General features: G+C 42.5%; 1 protein-coding gene across 4 annotated transcripts in view; it reads left to right on the forward strand.

Annotated features, from left to right (window-relative positions):
• SETBP1 (SET binding protein 1) overlaps window positions 1-24,233 on the forward strand; it is a 408,271-nt gene that overhangs the window by 355,814 nt on the left and 28,224 nt on the right. For all 4 annotated transcript variants that reach the window (XM_061400044.1, XM_061400047.1, XM_061400048.1 and 1 more), the window contains exon 5: window positions 23,124-23,294. In XM_061400044.1, the coding sequence (XP_061256028.1) occupies window positions 23,124-23,294 (171 nt within the window). The remainder of the gene's footprint in view (window positions 1-23,123; window positions 23,295-24,233) is intronic.

Below are 24,233 nucleotides of genomic sequence, written 5' to 3' on the forward strand. Positions count from 1 at the left end.
AAATATAACACACAGTTACTACATGTGGCCCTACAATCCCGACTGACAGGAGTAGAGTTGGCACTCAGAAAAGGCACGATGGTGGTTTCTGTCTGGCTCGCCACAGACTCGGCTTCCCAGGTGGTACTAGTGGTAAAGAACATGCCTGCCAGCGTAGGAGATATAAGGGATGTGGGTTCAATCCCTGGGTCAGGAAGATTCCCTGGAGGGAGGAGGACATGGCAACCCACTCCAGTATTCTTGCCTGGAGACTCCCAGGGACAGAGTGAGCCTGGAGGGCTTCCGTCCATAGGGTCACAAAGAGTCAGACATGACTGAGCAGCTAACTTCACCACTGAATCAGCTTCTGGGTTAAGGAATCCTGTGGGTTTCTCCACATTAGCAAGTAGGATGCTGGATTGGTGCTGGTCAGAGCGCCCTCACCCGACTACCATTCCAGTGATGGTTTGGGGAGACCCAAGATCTCACCCTTTAGGCGTTTAATCCTACCTTCCTGCTTAATCTTTGATCACTCGTTTCATGAGCGGCGCTATGAAAATGCGGTTGCCTCCGCCCAGTGAGAGTTCTGAGAGACCTGTTTCAAGAGCTGGACCCACTTGGACACAGACTAGTTAGGATGGTGTCTGATATTCTCTGAGCAGTGGCCACCACTTACTGCCCTTGTCCTTGTGTCGGTCACTAGGTCTGTCCAGTCTGCTGTGAAGCTGTTTGTGGTTGACAAACAAAACTCACCCACCAGGTTTCTTCACGCTCTGTTTTAAAATTTGCTTTCAGGAACAGGCATGCGGTGTCCAAGACACTTGGAAATACATAGATATGTGTTTAAGCAACTTGAATTCTTCTCACGTTCTGCCTTAATTCAATAATCCATTTATTCTTTCATTCAATAAGCAAATAATGTTTGGCAGAAGTTGTTTTGTTGTTTTTTTTTTTCCTGAATTCCCAGGCAATACAGCAAAATGAATCACTGAGAGCTTTGAGACTCAAATTCTACAAAGTGGGAGGATGGGGAAAGCCAGTGTCTGCTCTACAATCAGCAGCCAGAATATAGGCTGACAGAGTCAGTGAATACAGTCTGTGACCATCCATGAAGCATCAACTGGACTTCATACAGTTCTGGCAAGGAGATAGGGATTTAGCAGTCTCTGAGGGGTTGGTTTTATTCCCACATTGCCCACATAGCCTGCTTCACTGATCACAGGGTCTTCCCTCACTCTGACCTGTGACCTAACCCAAACAGCAAAGGAAGAGGACAGGCTGAGAAGCAGGGCCCATCCACCCCATCCTGGGGAAATAATCAGATGTGTCCTCCCACTGTTGGGTCAGGCAGCACCTTTCAAATGAAGCACATTCACTGAAGTCCATGCAATCAAGAGATATGGTTCATAAAGATAGGAATAAATTAATGTGTTCTTGTTTAACCGGCAAACTTGGTTTAGCTTCCTGTTATCATCTGGTCTAGTGGCTACTTATTGAATGTCCTCCTGGCACACACTCAGAAAACCGAAACATAAGGGGGGTCCATCATCCAGTTCTTGAGAGGAACAGATATGCTAGAAGCCAGGACTGTATGGGATGATATTGGGATCAGCTTGGGAACTTTCAAATTCTGACTCTGCTGTCTACTCATTGTGATAACCAAGAGTCAGTTGCTTGCCCTCTCTGTAAAATGGGAATAAACATAATATCCCTCCCATATAGACTTGTTGTTGAATCTAAAGTGAGCTAGTACATGTAAAGAAAGGGCTTGGAGAGAATCCTTGCAATTGAAGTACTAGCTATTACTATTATCAGCTATATTTCACAACTATTAACAGTTGTGAAAAAGTTTTGGCAACTAGAATACAGGGGAATCTTTCACCATTGGATCAGGGTTTCCTGATCAGTGCCAGATATTTTAGGGTGAGGGGAGGAAGGATCACCTCCTGCAGTGTTTCCAGGATTCAGAGTGCAGAGAGGAGAAAAGATTGACTCGGCCTGGCCAGACCAGAAGGAGCTGGATGAGCCCCAACACTGAGAAGGAGCAGATACTAAGATTCTCTAATAAGGCTAACTTCTCAAGAGTCATTTCTACCATCTTGAACGGTATGAGTCAGATGGGATCTCCAAGAGAGTGTATCCACATTTTGGCCCTAACTCAGAAACCTGCCAACTCCGTATGTTCACACCTGCACCAGGGCTCTGATCACTTTCACTGCCATCCCATGAAACCTCTACCTAAGATTTCTCCTGGTTAAAACCTGTGCAGTGCCAAGAAACACTCTTACCTTTTCAGAGGCCTCAAAATACCCCAGACATGTGCCTGAGTTTCACACCTCCAACCTCCCCACTCGTGCCCTGGGCCTGTCAGGATTGTCAGGAGGCTCAGTGGGCTCCTGAAGATGCCTCAGCAGCCATGTTTGTGTGAAGTACAAGTGAGGTTCTGAAGCCCCCTTCATACGAATTCATCTACCTTTCTCCACGTTTCATACCAACACTCATGTGTGTAATGAAAGGCAATGAGGGAGGGAATCAGTGGCAAAATTATACTGTGGAAAAAATCCTGGTTTGATCAGAGAAAAATAGATCAGTATATATACATACTGATGCCCATAAATCATCTCTTTAATGGAGAGAAAGAAAAGACTTGACATTTGGTCTTGCTGGTCATGTGTTCTTGAGTTAGATGGTTTTGTAAGACTTCAGTCAGCCCTCATATTTACCACACGAGAGGAATTATTATGGTTTACACTTAAGGAAACTTGAGGCCCAAAGTCTAGCCTACGATCTCCACCACTAGGAGGTTACCTCCTAAAACACACAGCCCCTCAAACCAGCACCAAAAGATATCAAACAAAAAAAGAAAATACAGCCCAGGCATGATAAAGCTGGCCGACTGCTTATTTTTTTATAGAGGCAAATAATTAGTTTGAGCTCTTGCCGAGTTTCATAAGAACTGGGCTGGTGGGGGTGGGGGACATTTCCCTTTATATATACTATTTTAGGAAAGCCCATAATTGAATCTAATTTCTGCAGCTGCCGTTAGAAAGCAGGATAGCAGTGGCGCATCTGGGAGACAACAGAGGCCCACAGAGCAGGGTGAAATATGCCCCATGCAACCGAGAAAACCCGGGCAGAGGGCAGAGCCACCTGCCAGAAAGGGGCACCAAAGCCAGCGTCGGGCCGGGGGGCAAAGTGGCAGGAGAGTGTGGCCCCCAGTTCCCACCTAGGAAGGTGGGCGAGCAGCTCCCAGAGCTCCTAGAGCGAGAAACCTTCTGGATCTTTGTTCTCTCTCTGCTACGGCTTGTAAGTATTAGCCTGATGTTGTTTACTTCTTCTCCCAATCTCTCCAAGGAATATGATTCACACGTTTTCAGATTTATTTGAACAAAATGCAATAAATATGCTGCTTCAATTTTAACTGCTGGCCTGTAGCCAGGCTTTTTAATGAATCTGGCCTGTGCTACTGAAGTGTTCCAGGATCTCCAGGGCTCTGGGCACTGTGAGATTATATACACTGGTGTGCGTGCTCACCGCACACACACACACACACACACACACAGACGCACGCATGCACTTCCCCACCTCCTATTCCCTGGGGGGCCACTGACTCACAGTCAACTGCAGGTTTTTCAGAGCTGACTCTGGTTAAAATTAGCAGGAGCCTTTATTGTCCAAGGAGAGGAAGGATTCCTCCACCTTGTTTCACAGCTGCGTGGAAATGCCATCTTTTCGTTCCCCCCTTCTCTGTTGGAATTACTATACCCACCTCCAAAAGCTGCCATCATCAGCCTTTTCTTCTCTTCCTTTGTTTCCTCACAAGTGGCCACTAGACCTGGCCCAGCCAATGGAGACTTCCATATAAAAACAGCTAAATATGGGGGCTTAATGTGGAGATAAAAGGACTCTCAGCTGACCATGACTAGTCAGGACTCCCTGCTTCTGAGAGATGGGAGAAAAGGATGAGCAGGGACACCCACAAAGGCAACCCTGGGCCTGGCACGCTTTCTCAGAAAGAGGAGGAAAAGGAGAAATGCCAACCTCGGGCCTGCAGCACACCTCTCCCAGAAATATAGCCACAGAGGGTAAAACTGCTGCTGCTGCTGCTAAGTTACGTCAGTCATGTCCGACTCTGTGTGACCCCATAGACAGCAGCCCACCAGGCTCCCCCGTCCCTGGGATTCTCCAGGCAAGAACACTGGAGTGGGTTGCCATTTCCTTCTCCAGCACATGAAAGTGAAAAGTAAAAGTGAAGTCGCTCAGTCGTGTCTGACTCTTAGCGACCCCATGGACTGCAGCCTACCAGGGTCCTCCATCCGTGGGATTTTCCAGGCGAGAGTACTGGAGTGGGGTGCCATTGCCTTCTCTGGGGTAAAACTGAGGGATCTGCAAAGGGGACCCCATTGGTGGTCCCAGCCTCCTCTTCTGGAGGACCCCTTGCAGCTTCAGAAACCTGAAACTCCAAAGTTTTGTGCCCACAGTGAACAACACTTAAGACCCTTGTGGGTTGGCATCTGGGAATTCCCTCAGAAGGAAGGGACCATTTCCAGGAAGGAGTGATTTTGGGGCCTGAGGCATGGTTTCCTACTGGTGGCAGTATGGTGGCCAAATTCTGCCTTGTTGCTAGTAGACACATCTATTTCTCTCCTTTCAAAGACCAGACCATAGTCTAATCTCTTCTACTGTTACTAGTGGTTTTGTTTTCTTTTCCTCTTTTGAAGTTACTTTCAAAAGCAAAAGTGATCTGACATCCCCATTCCATCCCCATGTTATTTCATCACATCCCCTAATGGGATCTTCACAGTCATTTGACAAAATAAGCAAAGAAACTTGGAAGTCAGGTACCTGGACACATAAACAACAGGGAGGGCCTGGCTGCCCTTACTGACTCGGGAAGAGGTCCAGAGTGCAGAGCAGCAGTTGGGATAGCTTCACCAACAGTAGGGAAGGTTGGGATAGCTTCACCAACAATATGCAGTTGTTTCCTGGGAGCCATTGTTTCCTCATTAATGGAACGATCTTTCCAGGCTGGTTATTCTGTGGTTCGTACAGACTTTGAGTGGTTTTCCTCGAACATCTTTTACTGTCATAGTATTTGACACCTCCTTCTGTCTGTTTTACTTTCTTGAAATGGAATAATAAATAACTTATTTCTGTCACAAGAATTATATCTTCTTATTTATAATATTCATAGAATTGTAGAATATTTTTTATGGAGCCTGGGGAAAACACCATCTTGGTTTCTACTTCAAGTAGCGGTATCAGTGATATGATTTTGTGTGAGACTGTCTCAAACTCTTTACAAGCAGATGCAGTTCTCTTCAACATGTATTGGTCAATCTCTTGATCTCTTATTAGCTCTTTGCCAAGTGGACACTGTTGGAAATATGAAAAATATAAGACACAAACTCTTTTCTCAACTTACTAATTATTTTATTGGAAAGTCAAGATCACTATGAATTGTAATAATAGTAATGTTAATAACAGCATGCCTGTTAGGAGGCAGGCATTCTGGTAGATACTTGATAGATATTTACTTCATTTCAGCCTGAACAAATTCCTCATTTTAGTTCTACTTTAGTCACAAGGAATCTAAGGTCTAAATTAGTTTGTCTGCCCAAAGCTGAATGATGATTGAAGATACATCTGATTGATTCTATGAATTTGAAATATCATATAACCAAGTGTTCCACTGAGCGTGAGCAAGGTCTGCAGAGCTGTGGTGTAGGTGTGGTACTCTCTGCAAGGCCAGAGAAGTGGAAGTTCTGAGTAAGGGATGTTACCTACTGCTTGAGTTTACCCTGAAAGGAATAAGCAGGAACTAACCCTGGGCCCAAGTTCAGAAGTGAGAAGGAAAATATGGGCTCCTGATAGAAGATGTTAAAATGAACACTGGAAGACTGTTTTGCCACCTCCAATCCTCTTTAACAAGAGGCAAGCCTTTTACTAAGACCACTGGGGAGAGAGAACTACCTGCCCGAGCCTCAACCCCAGTCACCCTTTATGCTGGATGTCCTTCAAGCAAATTCCTGGCTTGACAAAGGGATGCCCTCAGATAACTTCAATTATTTTTAAATTGGTGCATATAAAAATAAACACATTCCACTTATTACATAACCAAGGTTGAAAAAATAATGTTTTATTGTCAGTTTTATTAGTTGGGAAATGTAATAATTTCCAAGTTTGAGAAATAGTCAGGGAATTATTTTTAACCTTTTGTAATGTCTTGTATGTGCTTTATTGGCATCTCTTAGCAATTCCATTTGCTCCCCGAATCCTGGTTTCCGGCTTCCTTTTCTTTCTTAGGAAAGCCTAAGTCAAATATGAAAGCTGTTTTTTCAGCTCTGAGCTCATGGAGATTGTCCACAGTTGTAGCCTCATTGCACATTCCATCTGAACTTTTTTTCCAACAAGTTCCACAACTTCTTAATCTTATACTAGACTATTATCTGCTTATACCCAGGGCTAACTAGAAAAACTTAAGAAATATGCCATTTGCTCACAAAAGTTCTTTTCCTAAGACTTTACTTAAAGAAAACCTCTCAGTCCTTCTGTCAACGTCTTAGAGTCCAGATGCTGAAGTAACTGTTTATATTTCTCATAAGCATGGGACAGGAAGGCTGTTTAAGGGAAAGTACCTGACGCAGAGACTGGGTTCAAATTCCTGCTTTAATTTTGCGAGACCCTGAATATGTTTCTTAACATCTCTGAGCCTTGTTTTCCTCATATATAAGATATAGTTAATATTATCTGTCAATATTTCATTGGGTTGTGGGGAGTTTTAGATTGTTTGATCTTCAACCAAGAATAATCCTTCCAGAAGTAACCAAAAGGACCTCATTAAAAAGTGGCATACCACTTTCACCATGAGGCACCAACCCTGTGAGCAGGACACATGACAGAAACACCCAGAGGAGCTTAGACCTAACTGGGTTTCCCAGACCTTGCAGGTCCCGTAACTTGCATTTTATTTGGTTTATCTGATAGAACTGAGATCTCTGTTGTCTTCTCAAAAATAGAAGTGCTTTTGACTCGCAGATCTTCCTTATGATGGCTAAGTGACTTTCCTCCTGTTTAAGATCAGCAGAGACTCTTCTGTCTACTCGAGATGCAGAAACACGAGGAATCAGAGACCATAAAGACACTCAGGACAAAAAGAAGTGTCGTGCCCAAGTCATAGAGCTGAGGATAAGTAAGACTGGAATCGCCATCTTGAGCTGCTTTGGCCCTCCCTCTGCCCGGCAGCATTCATTCGTGACCATAGACCCTGAAGTGAGCATATGAAGTGACTGTATGGAGACACTGCTGTCCAGCAGGGTTCTAAATGAGTTACTGGGGCAGTGTGCAAAATATTCCAGAAAACCTGAGTGCCTTGAGGCCAATTCTTTACTGCATACGCATCCATAACTGTGAGGTGTTTCTGTGCTGAGCTCATCCCCGTGTTCACTAGTGCTCTTTCTTAGTGGTCAGAGATTCGATTTGTGTGACTTGTCTTTGGTTAGGGTAATAGGCATCACACCCTTTCTTACTTTTTATGCTGATTCTTGACCATCTTTCTGCTGTGTGGCAATAGCATTTTTGCCAAGATCTGCTAAAACTCATTCTTCATTATAGATACTCAATAGATATTTGTTAAACAAATGGACAAATGAATATATGCATGAATATTCCCAGCACACATCAATCCAATGGTATTTATGAATTGCCGGACTGACTTCAGTTTACAAAATAAACAGGCCATGAAATTTGAATTTAGTAAAAAGAATTTAGTTCAGGCCTACAGGCCCTATTAGGCTTCCCTGGTGACTCAGTGGTAAAGAATCCGCCTGCCAATGCAGGAGATGCAGGTTCGATCCCTGAGTCAGGAAGATCCCTTGGAGCAGGAAATGACAGTCCACTCCAGTATTCTCGCCTGGGAAGTCCCATGGACAGAGGAGCCTGGTGGGCTACAGTTCATGAGGTTCCACAACAGTCACACCTGACTTAGCGACTACACAACCATAGCAACAACAGCGCCTATCAACTGATAACTATCTTGATTATTTTTAGCAAGTTGTTAGAATGTCAGGATTTAAAGCTGCAGTATACTTGCTTTTTTAGGAAAGGGATCACATGCCTTCTTCTGGCATCTCCGCTCTCCTGGTTAAGCTGCCATTGTGGTTTCTCTCTGCATAGCTATCCTCTGATGCTGGTAGAATGTCCACTCGCAGTCATTGTTGTTCAGTTATTTCCTCTTCTCTCCTCAATCCTATTTTCTAGCCTGTGTTAAAGCATCTTTAATAATCTGAGACTGAACATCAATAGGAGATTTTGTACTAAGAATGAAGTCTTCCAAAAGCTACAGTCAAATACCAGCCCATGAAGACAGGAGGAAGAAAAAGTGAAAACCTCAGTTCAGAGGTATACAGATCCACACTTGTAGAACACATACTTTAAATGGGGACTTGCTATCTTGAAAACATATAACTTTCTAAAGGCCCACACCTCCAGCTGAGTAATCGGTATGCAGGTCAAGAAGCAACAGTTAGAACTGGACATGGAACAATAGACTGGTTCCAAATCAGGAAAGGAGTACATCAAGGCTGTATATTGTCACCCTGCTTACTTAACTTATATGCAGAGTACATCATGGGAAATGCCGGTCTGGATGAAGCACAAGCTGGAATCAAGATTGCCAGAAGAAATATCAATAACCTCAGATATGCAGATGACACCACCCTTATGGCAGAAAGTGAAGAGGAACTAAAAAGCCTCTTGATGAAAGTGAAAGAGGAGACTGAAAAAGTTGGCTTAAAGCTCAACATTCAGAAAACGAAGATCATGGCATCTGGTCCCATCACTTTGTGGCAAATAGATGGGGAAACAGTGGAAACAGTGACAGACTTTATTTTTTGGGGCTCCAAAATCACTGCAGATGGTGACTGCAGCCATGAAATTTAAAGACGCTTGCTCCTTGGAAGGAAAGTTATGACCAAACTAGACAGCTTATTAAAAAGCAGAGACATTACTTTGTCAAAAAAGGTCCATCTAGTCAAAGTTATGGTTTTTCCAGTAGTCATATATGGATGTGAGAATTGGACTATAAAGAAAGCTGAGCTCCGAAGAATTGATGCTTTTGAACTGTGGTATTGGAGAAGACTCTTCAGAGTCCCTTGGACTGCAAGGAGATCCAACCAGTCCATCCTAAAAGAAATCAGTCCTGAATATTCGTTGGAAGGACTGATGTTGAAGCTGAAACTCCAATACTTCGGCCACCTGATGAGAAAAACTGACTCATTTGAAAAGCCCCTAATGCTGAGAAAGATTGAAGGTGGGAAGAGAATGGGATGACTGAGGATGAGATGGTTGGATGGCATCACTGATGCGATGGACATGCGTTTGTGTAGACTCCTGGATTTGGTGATGGCCAGGGAAGCCTGGCGTACTGCAGTCCATGGGGTCTCAAAGAGTCGGACATGACTGAAACTGAACTGAACCAGGTTCCACTGGGCAGTGAGCTATCCAAATGAACAAAACAAAATTTGATTTGTAAAACATATTATTTGAACAAGGCTTCGAGTGTCTTCAGGGCAAGACCCATAGCTTATTCATCAGCATTTGCCCTATAGTGCTTCAAAGGGAACTTCTAATGTAAATTTGCCCAATAAAGGTTGAGGAAGGAAAAAGGAAACAGGGAGGGCAAGCAGGAATTGTGAACAGTAGAACACACTGTTTAAGCATCCACGATCAAAGGGTGAATTTCTACCCTTAGTGTAGAAACCTTGTCTCGAGTTGGCTCTCTTCTCAGAAATCTACTGGGAGCAGCTTTTGTCCCCTTTAATCACAGTTGTACCTGTAGAGAGCACTCTTTTCCAAGGCTGGGTGTCTATGTGTCTACATGGAAATATTTGTGTTGCCTCATTACCCCCTGGTAGTTCAGATGGTAAAGAATCCTCCTTCAATGCAGGAGACTTGGGTTTGATCCCTGGGTTGGGACGATCCCCTGGAGGAGGGCATGGCAACCCACTCCAGTATTCTTGTCTGGAGAATCTGCATGGACAGAGGAGCCTGGCGTGCTGCAGTCCATGTGGTCACTAAGAGTCAGGCACAACTGAGTGACCAAGCACACAACACATTATCCACAAGGAGACCCAAATTCCTAGCATTATTCCCAGCCTGACCTAGGGCCCTGTCTTCACCCACCTGCCTTAGAGTCTATATTGTAGCCACACAGAAATTCTTGCTTTTTGCTAATCATGCCATTCTGTTTTATGCTTCATGCCTTTGCACCTGCTGCCCTTCCTTCCTCTCATCCCCTTTGAGCCAGTGCTTCTAAATTGTTCAGGACCCAAGTAAAGTATCACCTCCTCAGTGATGTTCCTCCCTCCCTAACAGGAAAGTTGCTCATGCCCTCGACTCTTATGCCTAACCCCGTTGTCCTTATTACAGAATATTGAGAATTAGTATTTATGTATTTACCTTTAGTACTTTGAGGATAGAGATTTATCTTTGTATTCTCACATGTAAGCCTAGAAGATAGGTACTATTATTAATTCCACTATTAACAAGAATATAGAGGCACTAAGAGGTGAAATAAGTTGCCCAACTCAAGACACACCAGTAACTTATAACCCTGTGCTGTGAATTTAGGGAATGTGGGCTCAGAACATATCCTTTCATCTACTTTGAAATGCTACTTTTCTTTAATCATACTGGTTTTTTTGTTACCTTTATTATGGTATCTATATTAATATAAATTCATATTCTTAATCAGCCAGATAAATTATTTATGTTTGTATATGAGTTATATAGTTAATAAGTTCCATTTTAAACTATTATTCTGCAGTATATGCTAGTTGTTAAAATCTCCCCAGTAAATCTCTGGCATGCCCCAGGTGCAAAAGAAGGTAATATTGGTAGTCTTTTCAGCTCAGGGGAGATCATTATTTTTATTCAAATTTCTTATTACTGCATCTTGTGTCTTCAACTAAATATTTGAATACCCCAAAACTGGACCTGTATTTTAACAGTCCCCAAAAGGACCCAGAATGGCTGTGTTCCTGATGGGCAGTGAAACTTTTGCTGAATAAATTAATGCAAGAAAGAAATGCAAAATTTCTTCCTATTGCCACCCACCAGTAACTTGTTGAAAATGTGATATCAAGTTGAATATTGAGGAGTTGACGAACTTTCTTGTTGGGGGTCCCACGTTTCAGAGAATTGGTAGTTAGTTCGGTTGGCAAAGATGGAGTGATTATTCGACCAGCAATCTCTCCTCCAACTCTCCAGGCTTTCAGTCAAACATCTGGTGGCCTCCATCCTTATCACCTTGTAAATAACCAGCATTTCCTCTTCTCATTCCTGGCTGGCTCATTCTGAGCTCATTCTCTGCACTAGTCTTTATGCCAGGACATAGCGATAGAAACATTCTAGGTGGGAGAATCAGAATCCAAATGTACTACCAGTAATTAAGAAACACACTGCTACTGGGAAAGGAGTTTTGAGGGGGTAGATAAGCTGTAACTTTAAATCCAGAAGACCCTGGATTTAATTCCCAGCTCTGCCACTTAACTAGGTATAGGACCTTGTTCAAGTTATATAACTTCACAAAGCTTCAGTTTTCTTATTTAAAAAAAATTGTTTTTAATAAACCAACTACCTGAGAGGGCTATCATGAAGGTTAAAGTTCTTTTCATTTAACCCACCCCTGCTTTTTAAATAAAGACAAAATAATTGTCTGGGTGTTTTTTATATTTAGCAACTCATCCTCACCTCCCTCGTGATTCCATGACCCTGGAGAGTTTGAGCTGCTTCTCCTAAAACGCTTATTCCTTAGCGTGTGTGTGTGTGTGTGTGTGTGTGTGTGTGTGAAAAGCATCAAGCCTCCAAACTGTACAACTACTACTTTTTGGCCTTTGAAATGAAATCTAGAGTGCACAAGTCCTTCTTGTTTATCTTTGTCTTAAGACGAGGCCCCGAAGAACTGGACTGATGTCTTGTGACTCTTGGAATCAAATGCCATAGTCTCCTTCCAGTTCCATACTCTGCCAGTGACTATTTCCTTCTCTGATCTCAAGTCCTACCAAGGACTTTTCATCTCCATCATCCACTTCTGGAAATTTCCCTTCACTCTTCTCTGTATGACTGAAAGTCTTCCTCAGATGCTCTAACTTTTAAAATACTCCCCTTATATCTTAAATTATATAATGGCATATCATCCATTAGCTCTGTTTGTGCACCACGCAGTGTTGGAAACAACACAGGCATTATACAAACAAAATGTATTTGGGGCTACTCTGGGGTCTAGCAATGGTGAAATTTCCTTAGAGGATGGTTGGAAAAAGATGCACTGCATCCCATTTATTGAATAGAGCTTGCATAATCAACCAAGTAGAAAGAAATGTTGAGATGCATTTAACCTCATTAGTTTCAGTAGGACTGACTCTCTCCAATCCATCAGAGTTGAGCTACATTAGTGAAACTCAACTATTTCCAAATCTCATTTACATAATGGATGAGAAGTGAAATGAGCCCAATGCAAGGGGAGCCGCCCGGCGGCACTAAAGTTTATCACAATATGTAAGATTTCTTTTAGATCATTGCATTAAATTTCCACTAACAAGATAACAAATTAATTGTATTACTGTACTAGCCCAAAGTCTATTGAGTGGCGAGTACCAGTGAAGGCGGCAGCTGGGATTTCAAGGGCTGTGGTTGGGGAAGGATGCTCAGAGGGATATGGTGACTTTTACCTTAGCTTTCTTCTGCCCCTTTAAGAAATTCTAGGCACCTCTGTAATCTGATGGTAGACTTTGGCTTTATTAGTGAGGTAAGTAAGGATGAGTAAATCAACTGTATCAGACAAGCCTCAGGACATCTAGAAATTGATCATTCTGCCGAAATAAGCACTCTGTGTTTATTAGCTGGGAGTTCATCACTATCACTTCTCCTCATCCAATTCCTAAGAGATTTCAAAGCCATCATCATGGTATTAGCTCGTCTGACTGAACTACCAGAGATAAAGATTAGGAGATCTATCTAATGATGGGTCTGAGTTTCTGTGATTTTTTTTCTCTTCTATTGCAAAAAAGAGAGCTTTTCTGGTACACATTCTGTGTCTATATGTGTGTGCCTACACACAGTCACAGTGGTTTCCATTTTATAGGATGATTTCAAACAGTGGAACAACATAGGTGGTTTGAAGAAAGCCGCACTCAAACCGTTAAAGCAATGCAACTTTCTCACACATAAAGCTAAGACTACTTAAGGGGGCTATATGCTGAACTGACTTCTCTAGTGACACAGTGTGTCCATCCAGTGGGTGATACCACACTGAGAGTAATTAGATTCTGCAACCACATTTATAATCCTAACATCCATACATGGCCAGACTCCTACAGATAGGTTCTTGAGAGATGAGTACATATTCGACTGATCTTTCACAAACCAGCAAGTATGCATTTATCTATTTATACATATATTTATAGACACACATGCATTTAAGCTCCTGATATCAAGCTCTTTTCTCAATGTGGCTTCTAAATAAGCAGTAATCAAAATGCAAATCAGGTGACCCAGTTAGCATCAAGATCTGTATTGCCATGCAGATGTTCTCTGCATCTCTGTGTTCTAAAGGTAAAAAGGAAGATACTACAAAAGATGCTTATATTAACAACTTCACATTAAGGAGAGTAGGGAAGAATCCCTCAGAGCCAGTGGCCTTATAGCTTGTATCACAACTGCCATTTTTGGCTTGGTCTGTTTGAAAGCTGCCCTGTAGAGCGTAGAATAATAAGCATGTACCAGGAGAGCAAGAAGACTGCTTCTGTGAAGCCTCAGATTGCAACCCGTGTAACAGAAAGCCAACACACTGGCCTGAGACAGTCAAAAAATAAAGCCGGGATCAGAGTAATGGCCCTGCCATCCTCCCTGTGTGCCACTGGGCAGAGCAAGATACATCCCTTTCTGGGGCCTCAGTTTCCCAGGAAGGACTGGACTAGTTCCTTTCCAACTCTAAACTGCATTGATTTTCCTTTACTGAAGCTTCTTGGTGCTCATCTATTGACGAAGGCTGCTTTATGCGCATCAGTCGCAAATTCCTAACCTACCTGATCACCAAGGATGTAACAAAACCCCGTACTTGGTGCAGTGTGCTACTAAATTGTTTTAATGACCTGTAGGCATCCTTCCTTTGCTAGTATCTTTTGAAAATCCCTGTTATATTTTTCAGAGAAACAGGTACCACTTGACTCTACCTTTTTTTTTAAGCATTGGGGAGTTTCATCAGCATTCTGTTTGGTTACATCTATCTGTGCTTAGTCCTTCTGGGGTGTGTGTGTGTGTATATACACAGGAATTGACTTAGGCAGGCCAGGATACTAACCTGAACCTAAAAGTATCTTTGAACTTTGAGCTGTGTACAAAATGTGTCGTGTGTGTGTGTACCCATGTCTGTTTTTTTCCTAAGAAGAGGTTCTGATGTCTAACATGCAGAAAGATTAAAAACTTCTAACTCACGATGTCTCCTCTTTGCATTTGTGATGTTTGCTGTATTTCCATTCTGTTATCATTGGGCACATCTAGAAAATAGCTTTCATCTGATGTGACTTTTTCACTGTAGGATTAGGATAGACTGGCTTCTACAGCATTAGAATTTACTGCATAAAGGAGTCTTTAATAAAATATCTCTTTGAAGTTCTAATAGACAAAATATTCTCTTCTCAGCCCATTTCTTCACTTCAAAATTAAGAGAAGCAAGAACAAATCAGATTGTTAGCGGTTTCTCTGAATCTGGACAACTTAGAATAGTAGAACTAGAATAGATTCTGACCAAGAGGAAACTGAGACACAGGTTCAATCCTTGAATTGAGAAGATCCCCTAGAGGAGGAAATGGCAACCCACTCCAGTATTCTTGCCTGGAGAATCCCATGGGCAGAGGAACCTGGCAGCTGTAGTCCGTGGGGTCCCAAAGAGCTGGACACAACTGAGTGATTAAGCATGCAGAAGATACACATGACTTGAACATATGAAATAAGTTTAAAATGAAACAATTAGCACCAAGACTGTAGTGCTGAGTAATAATAGTTAACACAGTTGACTGCTTACTGTATCTAGGCACCATAATAAGTGGTTTTGTATGTGTTAATATTTCTGTTACTGGTATAACAAATTTCCACAAACTTGGTAGCTTAACCAACAAAAATGTATTATATTACAATGTAAGAGGTCAGAAATCCCAAATGAGTCTCACTGAGCTAAAATCAAAGTATCAACTTCCTTTCTGCAAACTATAGGAAAGAATCTATGTTCTTGCTTTTTCCAACCTTCCTGAGGCAACTTGCATTCCTTAACTGAGGGGTCCCAAACCCCTGGGCCATGGACCAGTACCCATCCACAGCCTGTTAGGAACCCCAGCTGCACGCCAGGAGGAGAGTGGGAGGCAAGCAAGCAAAGCTTCATCTGCCACTTTCCTTTCTCCCCATTGCTCATATTACTGCCTGACCATCCCCACTGCCCCCACCCCCATCCATGGAAAAATTGTCTTCCACAAAACAGCCCCTGGTGTCAGAAAGATTGGGGATCACTGCTTTAACTTGTATCCCTCCTCCATCTTAGCTGCTCCCTTACCCTACTTCAATCACCACATCTCTTTCTCTGACTCTTCTACCTCCTTTTATTTAAATGAACTTAAACTTTTCACTACATTTTGACCATCTCATTATCAAGGATATTCTCCAGATATTAAGGTCAGCTGATTAATTAACAGAATTAATACAACCTTAATTCCTACTTGCCATGATACATAGTACATTCACAGGTTCTAGGAATTATAAAGAGGGGCATTATTTTCTACTACAATATATAAACTTTTTTAATCCTCAGTAACCTCGTTTAAACAGATGAGGATACTGAACACAGTGAGTTGACATGAATTGCCCCAAATCACACAGCTAGTAATGCAGGTATCTTACCCCCAGAGAATGTCACCTGTACTCTGCACTGTGCTGAAAAAGAAGTTTTAGGTTAGAAGACCATGTGTGAACAGAAATAATTTGAGCAGCTTCCCCAGAAGGTTTGGGCCTAGAAGAAGAAATGTATATTCCATTTGTCCATTCGTCCATCCAACACTTTTGAGTATCTAATACCCATCAAGCTAAGTGCTAGGGAATCAAAATAAAGTTAGACATGGTTCCTGACTTTTAGATTTTGCAGTTACCTACAAGAATTGTCAGAACAATGAACAAATAATTACATAATAGGAGATAAATCCTATTGTAGAAGTCTCTCCAAGATGATAAGACATATATGTGGAAGGGAGAAACTAACTCTACCTAACCACAAGATGTGGGTTTAATTTTTCCCAACTACCTTTCCAAACATATGTTTCAGTATTTGGTTTTTACAACTCAGCCCAAGCACTCTTGTCTCAGTTTCACAAAGAAGGATTGTTATTTCCTTTTGCTCTTGTCATTTCCCAGTCCTGGCAGGCCTTCTCTCTACTTTTAGTTGTTGAATTCTACTTATTATTCAAGACTGGGCTTTTTGTGCTTGTATCTGTCTTCCTGCATGGACGGGTTTGCCCCATTCAGAGAAGGTTCTTGTTCCCTATACTTAAAGGTACCTGGCACTTATAGGCTCTTAATGAATGTTGAATTAATATATGAGTGAACACAAGACCACCTCAGATCCCACTGAGATCTCATTTTCCTCCTAATTCATGGAGGAAATGAATTTGACTTCCTATGAATTTGACTCCTTTGACTTCCGATCTCACTTGGTTTATCAGTTTTGTAAGTGTTTCTGTTTTATCGCACTCTCTACTTAACTCAACCTTCTTTGTGAAGACAGAGATCACATTTTCTGAGTTGTGCTATGCAGCACTCAAATAACTGCTGGTTTTAAAATGACTGACTCCAGGCTCACTGAATAGCATCCTACTTACAAGTGACCTTGGCTGAATTTCATCTCTTAAGATCCTGAAATGAAGTAAAATTCATTTGACACAAAACACATGTTGATAGGGCATCACCAGGAATTGAGCAGGTTGTTCGCAGTGTGTAGGCTCGAGGAGAAAAGGGTGCCGAGAAGCAGCCCGTGCTCCGTACAAACCATGAACAGCGGGGTGCACTGCGCACAGGAAGTCATGCTTCATTTGAACGTTTACAATCATACCCTCTCTTTGCTAAGATCTGGGCCCTTGGGGATCTCCACCTAGGTGTCGTGGCTTTTACAAATTTACCCAAAGATTCTGTATGTGTCGCAAAGGTTCTGATTTTTTTATGATTAAAGAGGCCCTTTAGGATACTTCAGAATCCTTATAAAAAGTAACAGCTACCTTTATGCTATGCAGAGGTAATTAGAATGTAATTCTTAGAAAACTTAGGGGCTTCAACTGTTTTGACCAGTGTCACATCCTTGGTGTGGTAGATGTTCAATAAATACTTGCTGAGTTAATGAATAAGATGATGTAACAAAAATAACATTTTTATTGACTTTGGCACAGAAGTACATTATTTTCCAAATCCATCTATTTCTTAATTCACTTTATTCTATAACGTGTATCCCCTTATTTACCATGAGTGAAGTTCATTTGCAAACAAGAATAAAAGAGAAATGGGAGAATTCATACAGACAACCAGCATATGAGAAAAGGAATTAAAATCAAGTTATCAGGATGAGTTTCCTCTTGTGAAAAATACATACTGGTTGACCCAAAAGTCAATGTGTTAGGGAACAGAAAAGAACTTTGAATTGAGTCAAGAGGCCTGGATTTCAGCTCCGCTTTTTCCTACACATGTGATATGTGAGCTTGGGCACTCACCTGGTCATCTTTGCCTTGGTTTTCTTATTTGTGAATCTGGAGTTTCACCCTCTGACTCTTGGCATCCATACATAGGGATGCTGCAAGGGGCAAATGGCATAATGCATATCATTGCTCCTTGCAAGATTAAAAGCCACTGACTTTTCAACAAAACATGCCTCTCAGTCCATGCCAAGTCCTACATTCTACTGTGAAAGGATCAAAAAGATGATGGAAGGAACTAACCACCCCAGTGGTGTCAGCCTTTCTCACTATGCCATTCTGAGTTTTGTCTACAGGAAACATCTGGGCATTTGCAAATCTTAGAATTAAAAAATTAATTAAGTCTATATTAGTCGCATGCTGTTTTACAAATATATTGCTTTCTGTAGTAGATATTACAAAATGAATTACGTATGATCCCTGGATGATGATTCTATCAGCACTTTTAAAGAAAGTATGAAATGAGGACTCAGCCAGGAGTTAAGATCTAGTTTTTACTACTTCCTACCAGCGGTGTGTTTTTAGATGAGTTGTCTCACCTCCTTGAACCCCCATTTTCTCTTCTAGAAAAGAGGAGTAAATAGTAACTGTCCCACAAAGATTTGTTTGTTTCTCCATAGAGAACATGAGATGAGTAGATAACTAACTTTATAAACCTGAGCAACATACAGATTACTCTGTGGTGAGGCTGGTTTTTATTATCCAAGGTCACAAAGCTCATTACAGGGATCCTGGGAAAATCAGCCACTGTTAGACCCTGCTTTTCCTGCATGACCCCTGTAACCTTGAGCAACCTGGGGAAGAGGTAATTGAACAGCAGCTACTACTTCGGAAGAAACAGAATCAAGATATCGAAGCTATTGATTCAATATTGACTCACCCTTAAGGCAGTAAACAATGCTTTGGTCTCTGACCTTTCCGCATCCTGGGGCAGTCAATAACCTGGCCTCTAGAAGCAGCGTCTGCCACTGATTCTGATTTGGGAGTACTTTAACCTTGAACTGAGCTCCAAGTAACCAAGGCAACAGAAAGTCAGCTTCTGCATCAGAGGAGCTGGAATCCATAAATCAAGTCTCTAATGCAAACACAGTGTGCAGGTAGAGGTTTAAGAGGATAAGTGATCTTTGAGAAATTACCTTTGAAAATGAGTGACTGTCCCTCGATAGGCTATGCACAGTTTCAAAGACTTTTTTAGAAAATTTATCAATCAAGGTCAACAGATTATAGTAGAATGTTTTCGTTTAACTTTTTTTATTTATCTTTGGCTCATCTCTCTTAATTATGAACAGATGTTGGATCCACGAGGTTATTAGCATTGTTATTTCCTCCTTTAAAAATGTACTGGCCTCCAGATAGGCAAGCCTCAGTACAGTTTGTCCTGTGTTGGGGTTTGGGGCTCCTCTGAACACATCTACCATCTTCGTACAGTCTGCTGTCTGAATTTGACAGAGTGATCCTTTCCCAGATCGAAGCCATCATTCATTGCCTTTCCTCATGCCCCAGTATAAGCAGCAGGGCCACACCTCAGTGGTCTGTCTAGTCAGGACAGTGCTGAATCTGGCTTTCTTCATGACTGGTCTCCAGCCTCAAAAATCGTCCTCCCTTGGAGAGAACAGCCAGGCTCATGCTGGAAAGGAACTTGCCAAATACCCCACCATTCTGCTGTCACCTAGCATTTGTGAGAACTGGTTCTGAAATGTTTCCCATTTGTCTGGTCCTTTGGGTACCTCTCCATGGCAGCATGTGCTGCCACCTGGAATGAAGGGAAGCCAAGACTTCCAGTGGCCAGCCTGTCCAATGCTCTCTCCCAAGGAGAAGTCACCCATTCCAGTTTCCTGAGACCTCTGCTCCTAGACAGAGTTTGTGAATTGCTAGTACTGTTATATCAGCCTTCGTTTACAGTTTATCTAATATTCTTGCCCACATACACTACTTCTGGAATTATTTCCCTAGTCCTTTCAAAACCGGAATATGTCTGAGAAAACATCAGAATTTTTTTTGTTTTGTTTTCAAATTCATTGGATGGCAATTAGTAAACAGTACTATAATCTAGAAAATCCTAAATTATCTAGGGCTTTCAAGATAGCTAAATAGTGACCATCTGAATTATAGAGTGTTCCAAGTGTCATTTTATTATTTTTAACATATTCTGTAATATAAACACTTGAGTAGCAAAGTACACCCAAGAGAGGTGTGATCAGATCCATTTTAATGGCATGATGTGGATTGTGAATCTCTGTTTGAAAAGGGTACAACCAAAATGGCTTAAAATCACTGTGTTCCCAAGTGAAAGTTAAATATCTGCCTGCTAATCCTGTTTATGGCTCAGTCCTTGTGCATGTCATAATTTGAGTAAAGAGCTACCTGCCCCACCTGTGTCCACAGGTACAAAGAGGACAGACAGATCAGGGAGAGGACCTAGAATCCAACAGACCTCTGGCAGCTTAAAGTTCCAGAGGTGTGCTGTGCCAAGGACGCTTGCGCCCGTTTAACTGGAACAGGGCCAGGGTGGCGCAGGGTACCACTGTGGGGGATTCTCCTGACTTAGGCTTTCTGTCCCATTGCTAGATTTGTTAGCCATCCACAGTCAAAGTGCATCATCCAGTCTACTCTGATGACCATACTCTGATAGACCACTAGGGTCTTTCTAAACTATGTGTATTTTCTCAATGGAAAAACAGTTTAAAATATGTTTGTAGTTTAAAAAATATTCACACTAAAGAAGGCTAAAGAGCAGAAGTAAAAACTCCTACACTAATCTTTCCTGTGCTCTCTTTCCTCGGAATAACCACAGTTAGCTATTTGGATGTATCTCCTGGCAGAAGATTCTGTTTGCATTTTACATATATTGCCTGTGTTTACCTTGCCTATCCCTTGCACACCTACATATTTTCAAACTGGCATCATCCAGGGGTCATTTCCATGATTGTTGCACTTCCTGATTTCTTGGTGGTTGTGCCTTGCAGTCTCTCTGTCATAGAATTTGATGTTTGTGCACCCCCACTGTCAAAACTCTATGAAATATGAAATCAAAAAATAAAAATGGTATTGTTATTTACAGCTCCTCAAGTGGAAGCTTCAGAGGTTTGGGGTGGAGAGTAGGAGGAAGGTCAGTTTAGTTCAGTTCAGTCGTTCAGTCGTGTCCGACTCTTTGTGACCCCATGAATTGCAGCATGCCAGGCCTCCTGTCCATCACCAACTCCCGGAGTTCACTCAAACTCACATCCATTGAGTCGGTTATGCCATCCAGCCATCTCATCCTCTGTCGTCCCCTTCTCCTCCTGCCCCAAATCCCTCCCAGCATCAGAGTCTTTTCCAATGAGTCAACTCGTCACACGAGGTGGCCAAAGTACTGGAGTTTCAGCTTTAGCATCATTCTTTCCAAAGAACACCCAGGACTGATCTCTTTAGAATGGACTGGTTGGATCTCCTTGCAGTCCATGGGACTCTCAAGAGTCTTCTCCAACACCACAGGTCAAAAGCATCAATTCTTCGGCGCTCAGCCTTCTTCACAGTCCAACTCTCACATCCATACATGACCACTGGAAAAACCATAGCCTTGACTAGATGGACCTTTGTTGGCAAAGTAATGTCTCTGCTTTTGAATATGCTATCTAGGTAGTGGAAGGTAAATGAAAATGTCAGGATTTCTTCCTTAGGTGGTTACAGATGCCTTTTCCAGGTGTGATACAGGGCCTCTGTGTCCTCAGTGTGAAGCATGCTGTTGGTAGGCGGGGTCATGGGCAGATGTTGGAAGATGGCCAGTGCACCAAGATGACCCCTGAGTTTAGCATCTGGCTACTTGAAAACTTCCAGCTCTGACAATAAGAGCTGGATGAGTTTAGTCAGTTATCTCTTAACATCCCAGAAATGTGTTGACCTCTTCTATAAAATTAAGAAAATAGTAATCTCTACACTACATGCTTCACAGGGCTGCTGTTAAGGCCCAAGTAAGCAGATCTCACTGTGGAGGTACGTTGACAGTCTAGGAGGAACCAGTGTCACTCAAGTTGGTTGGATGGGAAAAAAGTCAACAATTGCTATTTGTTATTGTTGTTGCTATTTGCCACTTCTTGTTGTTGCTATCAGTGGTCTGTAGCCTACAAATAAAGAAATTCTGAGTAGATGACCTTTTGACATGGATTCAGATACCTCCAGTCTCTGAACTTAGGCTTAGATGAGTTGGAGAGTGATTTTTTTTTTTTTTTCAGTTAGGGATGTAGAAGGTCCCCAGAAATCCCTGGTCATGTCAGGTAGGAGAACTGAGGCTTTGCTGGCTGGTTTTAGTTTGACCTGTGGAGCAAGTTATAATAGTGATAGTAGTAAAAATAGCAATAACCATGACAGGAAACACATAGCATGGACTATGTGTCAGACATTGTTCTGAGCCCTTTATTTTGATTGACTTATGGATGCTGCAAACCACTCCTATGAGAAAATGTGGTTCCGTCCCATCTGCACAGTTAAGGAAGCTTGAAGCTTGGAGAGGTTAAGCAACTTGCTCATGATCACGCAGCTGATAAGTAAAAGGGCTTGGATTTGAGCCCAGGAAACAAGGCTCCAGAATAGTTCTTATAATGTGTCATGTAGTAAATTTCCAGACCCATCCACAGGCACCTTATAAGAGCCTACCCAGGCTTTTCAGCATCATAAAGATGTGACTATTATGACCAGACACTCAAAGGCCCCCACGTACAGCTCTCACTTGGTCTGATGACTATTTATACAACAGTCCCCACAGGGCATCTTCTGCCTCCAGAAGACTGACTTCTTGCCTGAATCATCTTCATTCCCCACCCATGACTTAGGAGACATTCTCCTAAGCACTGAGAATGCCTTTTCTTCAACCATGCTGCTCTGGGAAGCCTTTCCCCACTTCTTCCCACACTAACCCCTTCCTCCCGAGCACCTAGAATGAATAACATGCAGACCTGCCCACACTTGTTGCCCACACTTTTCCTTTTCATTTAGTCTTGTCTCCTCAGCTGACTGAGATGAGAAGCCTCGCTAGGATGGGGTGCACTTCTCCCCTCCATGCTGTGTATACCACAACCTCTGTAAAAAACAGGCTTCCTGACCCATGGAAGGTAAAGTGTATGCAATGGATAATCCATTAGACCTGTGCCCTGACCCCTACTTTCAGGTAGCCCACCTAAATGTTGTCACCACTAACAGCCACAAAACCAAAACCAGTCATGCTTCTAATTCTTTTTTTTTTCTTTAAACATTCTAAAATGTCATTCTTGCAGCCAAAGTTCAGATCATTTGATGATGTGACCTTGGGTCATTTTCAGATTTTATGTTGTCTGTCTTCCTGTTTCTTTAAAGTGACTGTAGGCTTTGGGGTCATTGTTTTTTTAGGGATACCAAGTCCCCACTTAAAAGTGGACCAAACGGCAACGCATGGTAAGAACGAGAGCTCAGCGTCCACCGTGATGACCAGGAAGAAGCCAGCCACGGTGGACAGTGTTGCGATCCCACCTGCCCCAGTGTTATCTCTCCTTGCTGCATCGGCAGCAACGTCGGATGCAGGTGAGCACTTCAGATGCTTTGGATTTGCCCCAGGGAAGGTGGGCGTGGCGAAGCCCTCTGGAAATGTGCTTCTGAATACAGGTAAGCGTTCTGTGCTCAGCCAACCTCCCACAGATGCTGAGCACAGGCGCTGTTTCAGCACTGGATTTTTCAAGTGGGAGAAGGTCTAAGAAAGGAAGGAGATCATCTCAGAACCTGGAAGCAGAGGTCAGTGGGTAATAGTAACAGTATTAATCACTGAATTCTTCGTAATTACTAGCCTCGGCACAAAGGACCTTATATGTGTCATCTCATGTAACTCATAAAAGAGCTCTCTGGAACAAATACGTGCATCTTCATTCCAGAAGAGGAAGCTAAGGGTAAGGAAACTTGCCCCGGGAAATTTTAGACAGTCAAGATTTCAACTCAGGTCCAAAACACATGGTCTCGACCACTGCATTTCACTATCTCCTGTGCTCACCAGGGTTAGGAGACAATAATCAGCGCTTCCCTGAGGGTCAATTCATTCTGCCTCATGATGTCATGAATTCCTCAATAGCCACCTGGCTCCTCACTAGCAGTTTATAAAATACAAGCTCCTTACTCAGACATCCCTTATGCTCTGCCTTCCATTACTTCACGCATCATCTCCTGTATCAACCCCAGTATGCTAGACTCATCCCTACTGCCAGGAAGGAAGACCTTGCGCTTGGCTTAACACCTTTCTTGAGGACAGCCTTACTCAATTCCTATTCACATCCTTCAGATCTTCAAGGCCCAGCAAGTAAGTCACACCTTCTCTGAATACCAATAGCGTGCAGCATCTCTGTCGTGCATTTGGACTGCATAAGAAATGCTTCTCTTTAACTTTTCTCTTGTGACAGAATTGTATGTACCTTAGAGATAGAACCCATGATTTAGATTCTTCTGTCTTCATGGCACCCAGAATGATGGCACATT

The sequence above is a fragment of the Bos javanicus genome, chromosome 24 (assembly GCF_032452875.1).
Source record: "Bos javanicus breed banteng chromosome 24, ARS-OSU_banteng_1.0, whole genome shotgun sequence".
Classification (NCBI taxonomy): Eukaryota; Metazoa; Chordata; class Mammalia; order Artiodactyla; family Bovidae; genus Bos; species Bos javanicus.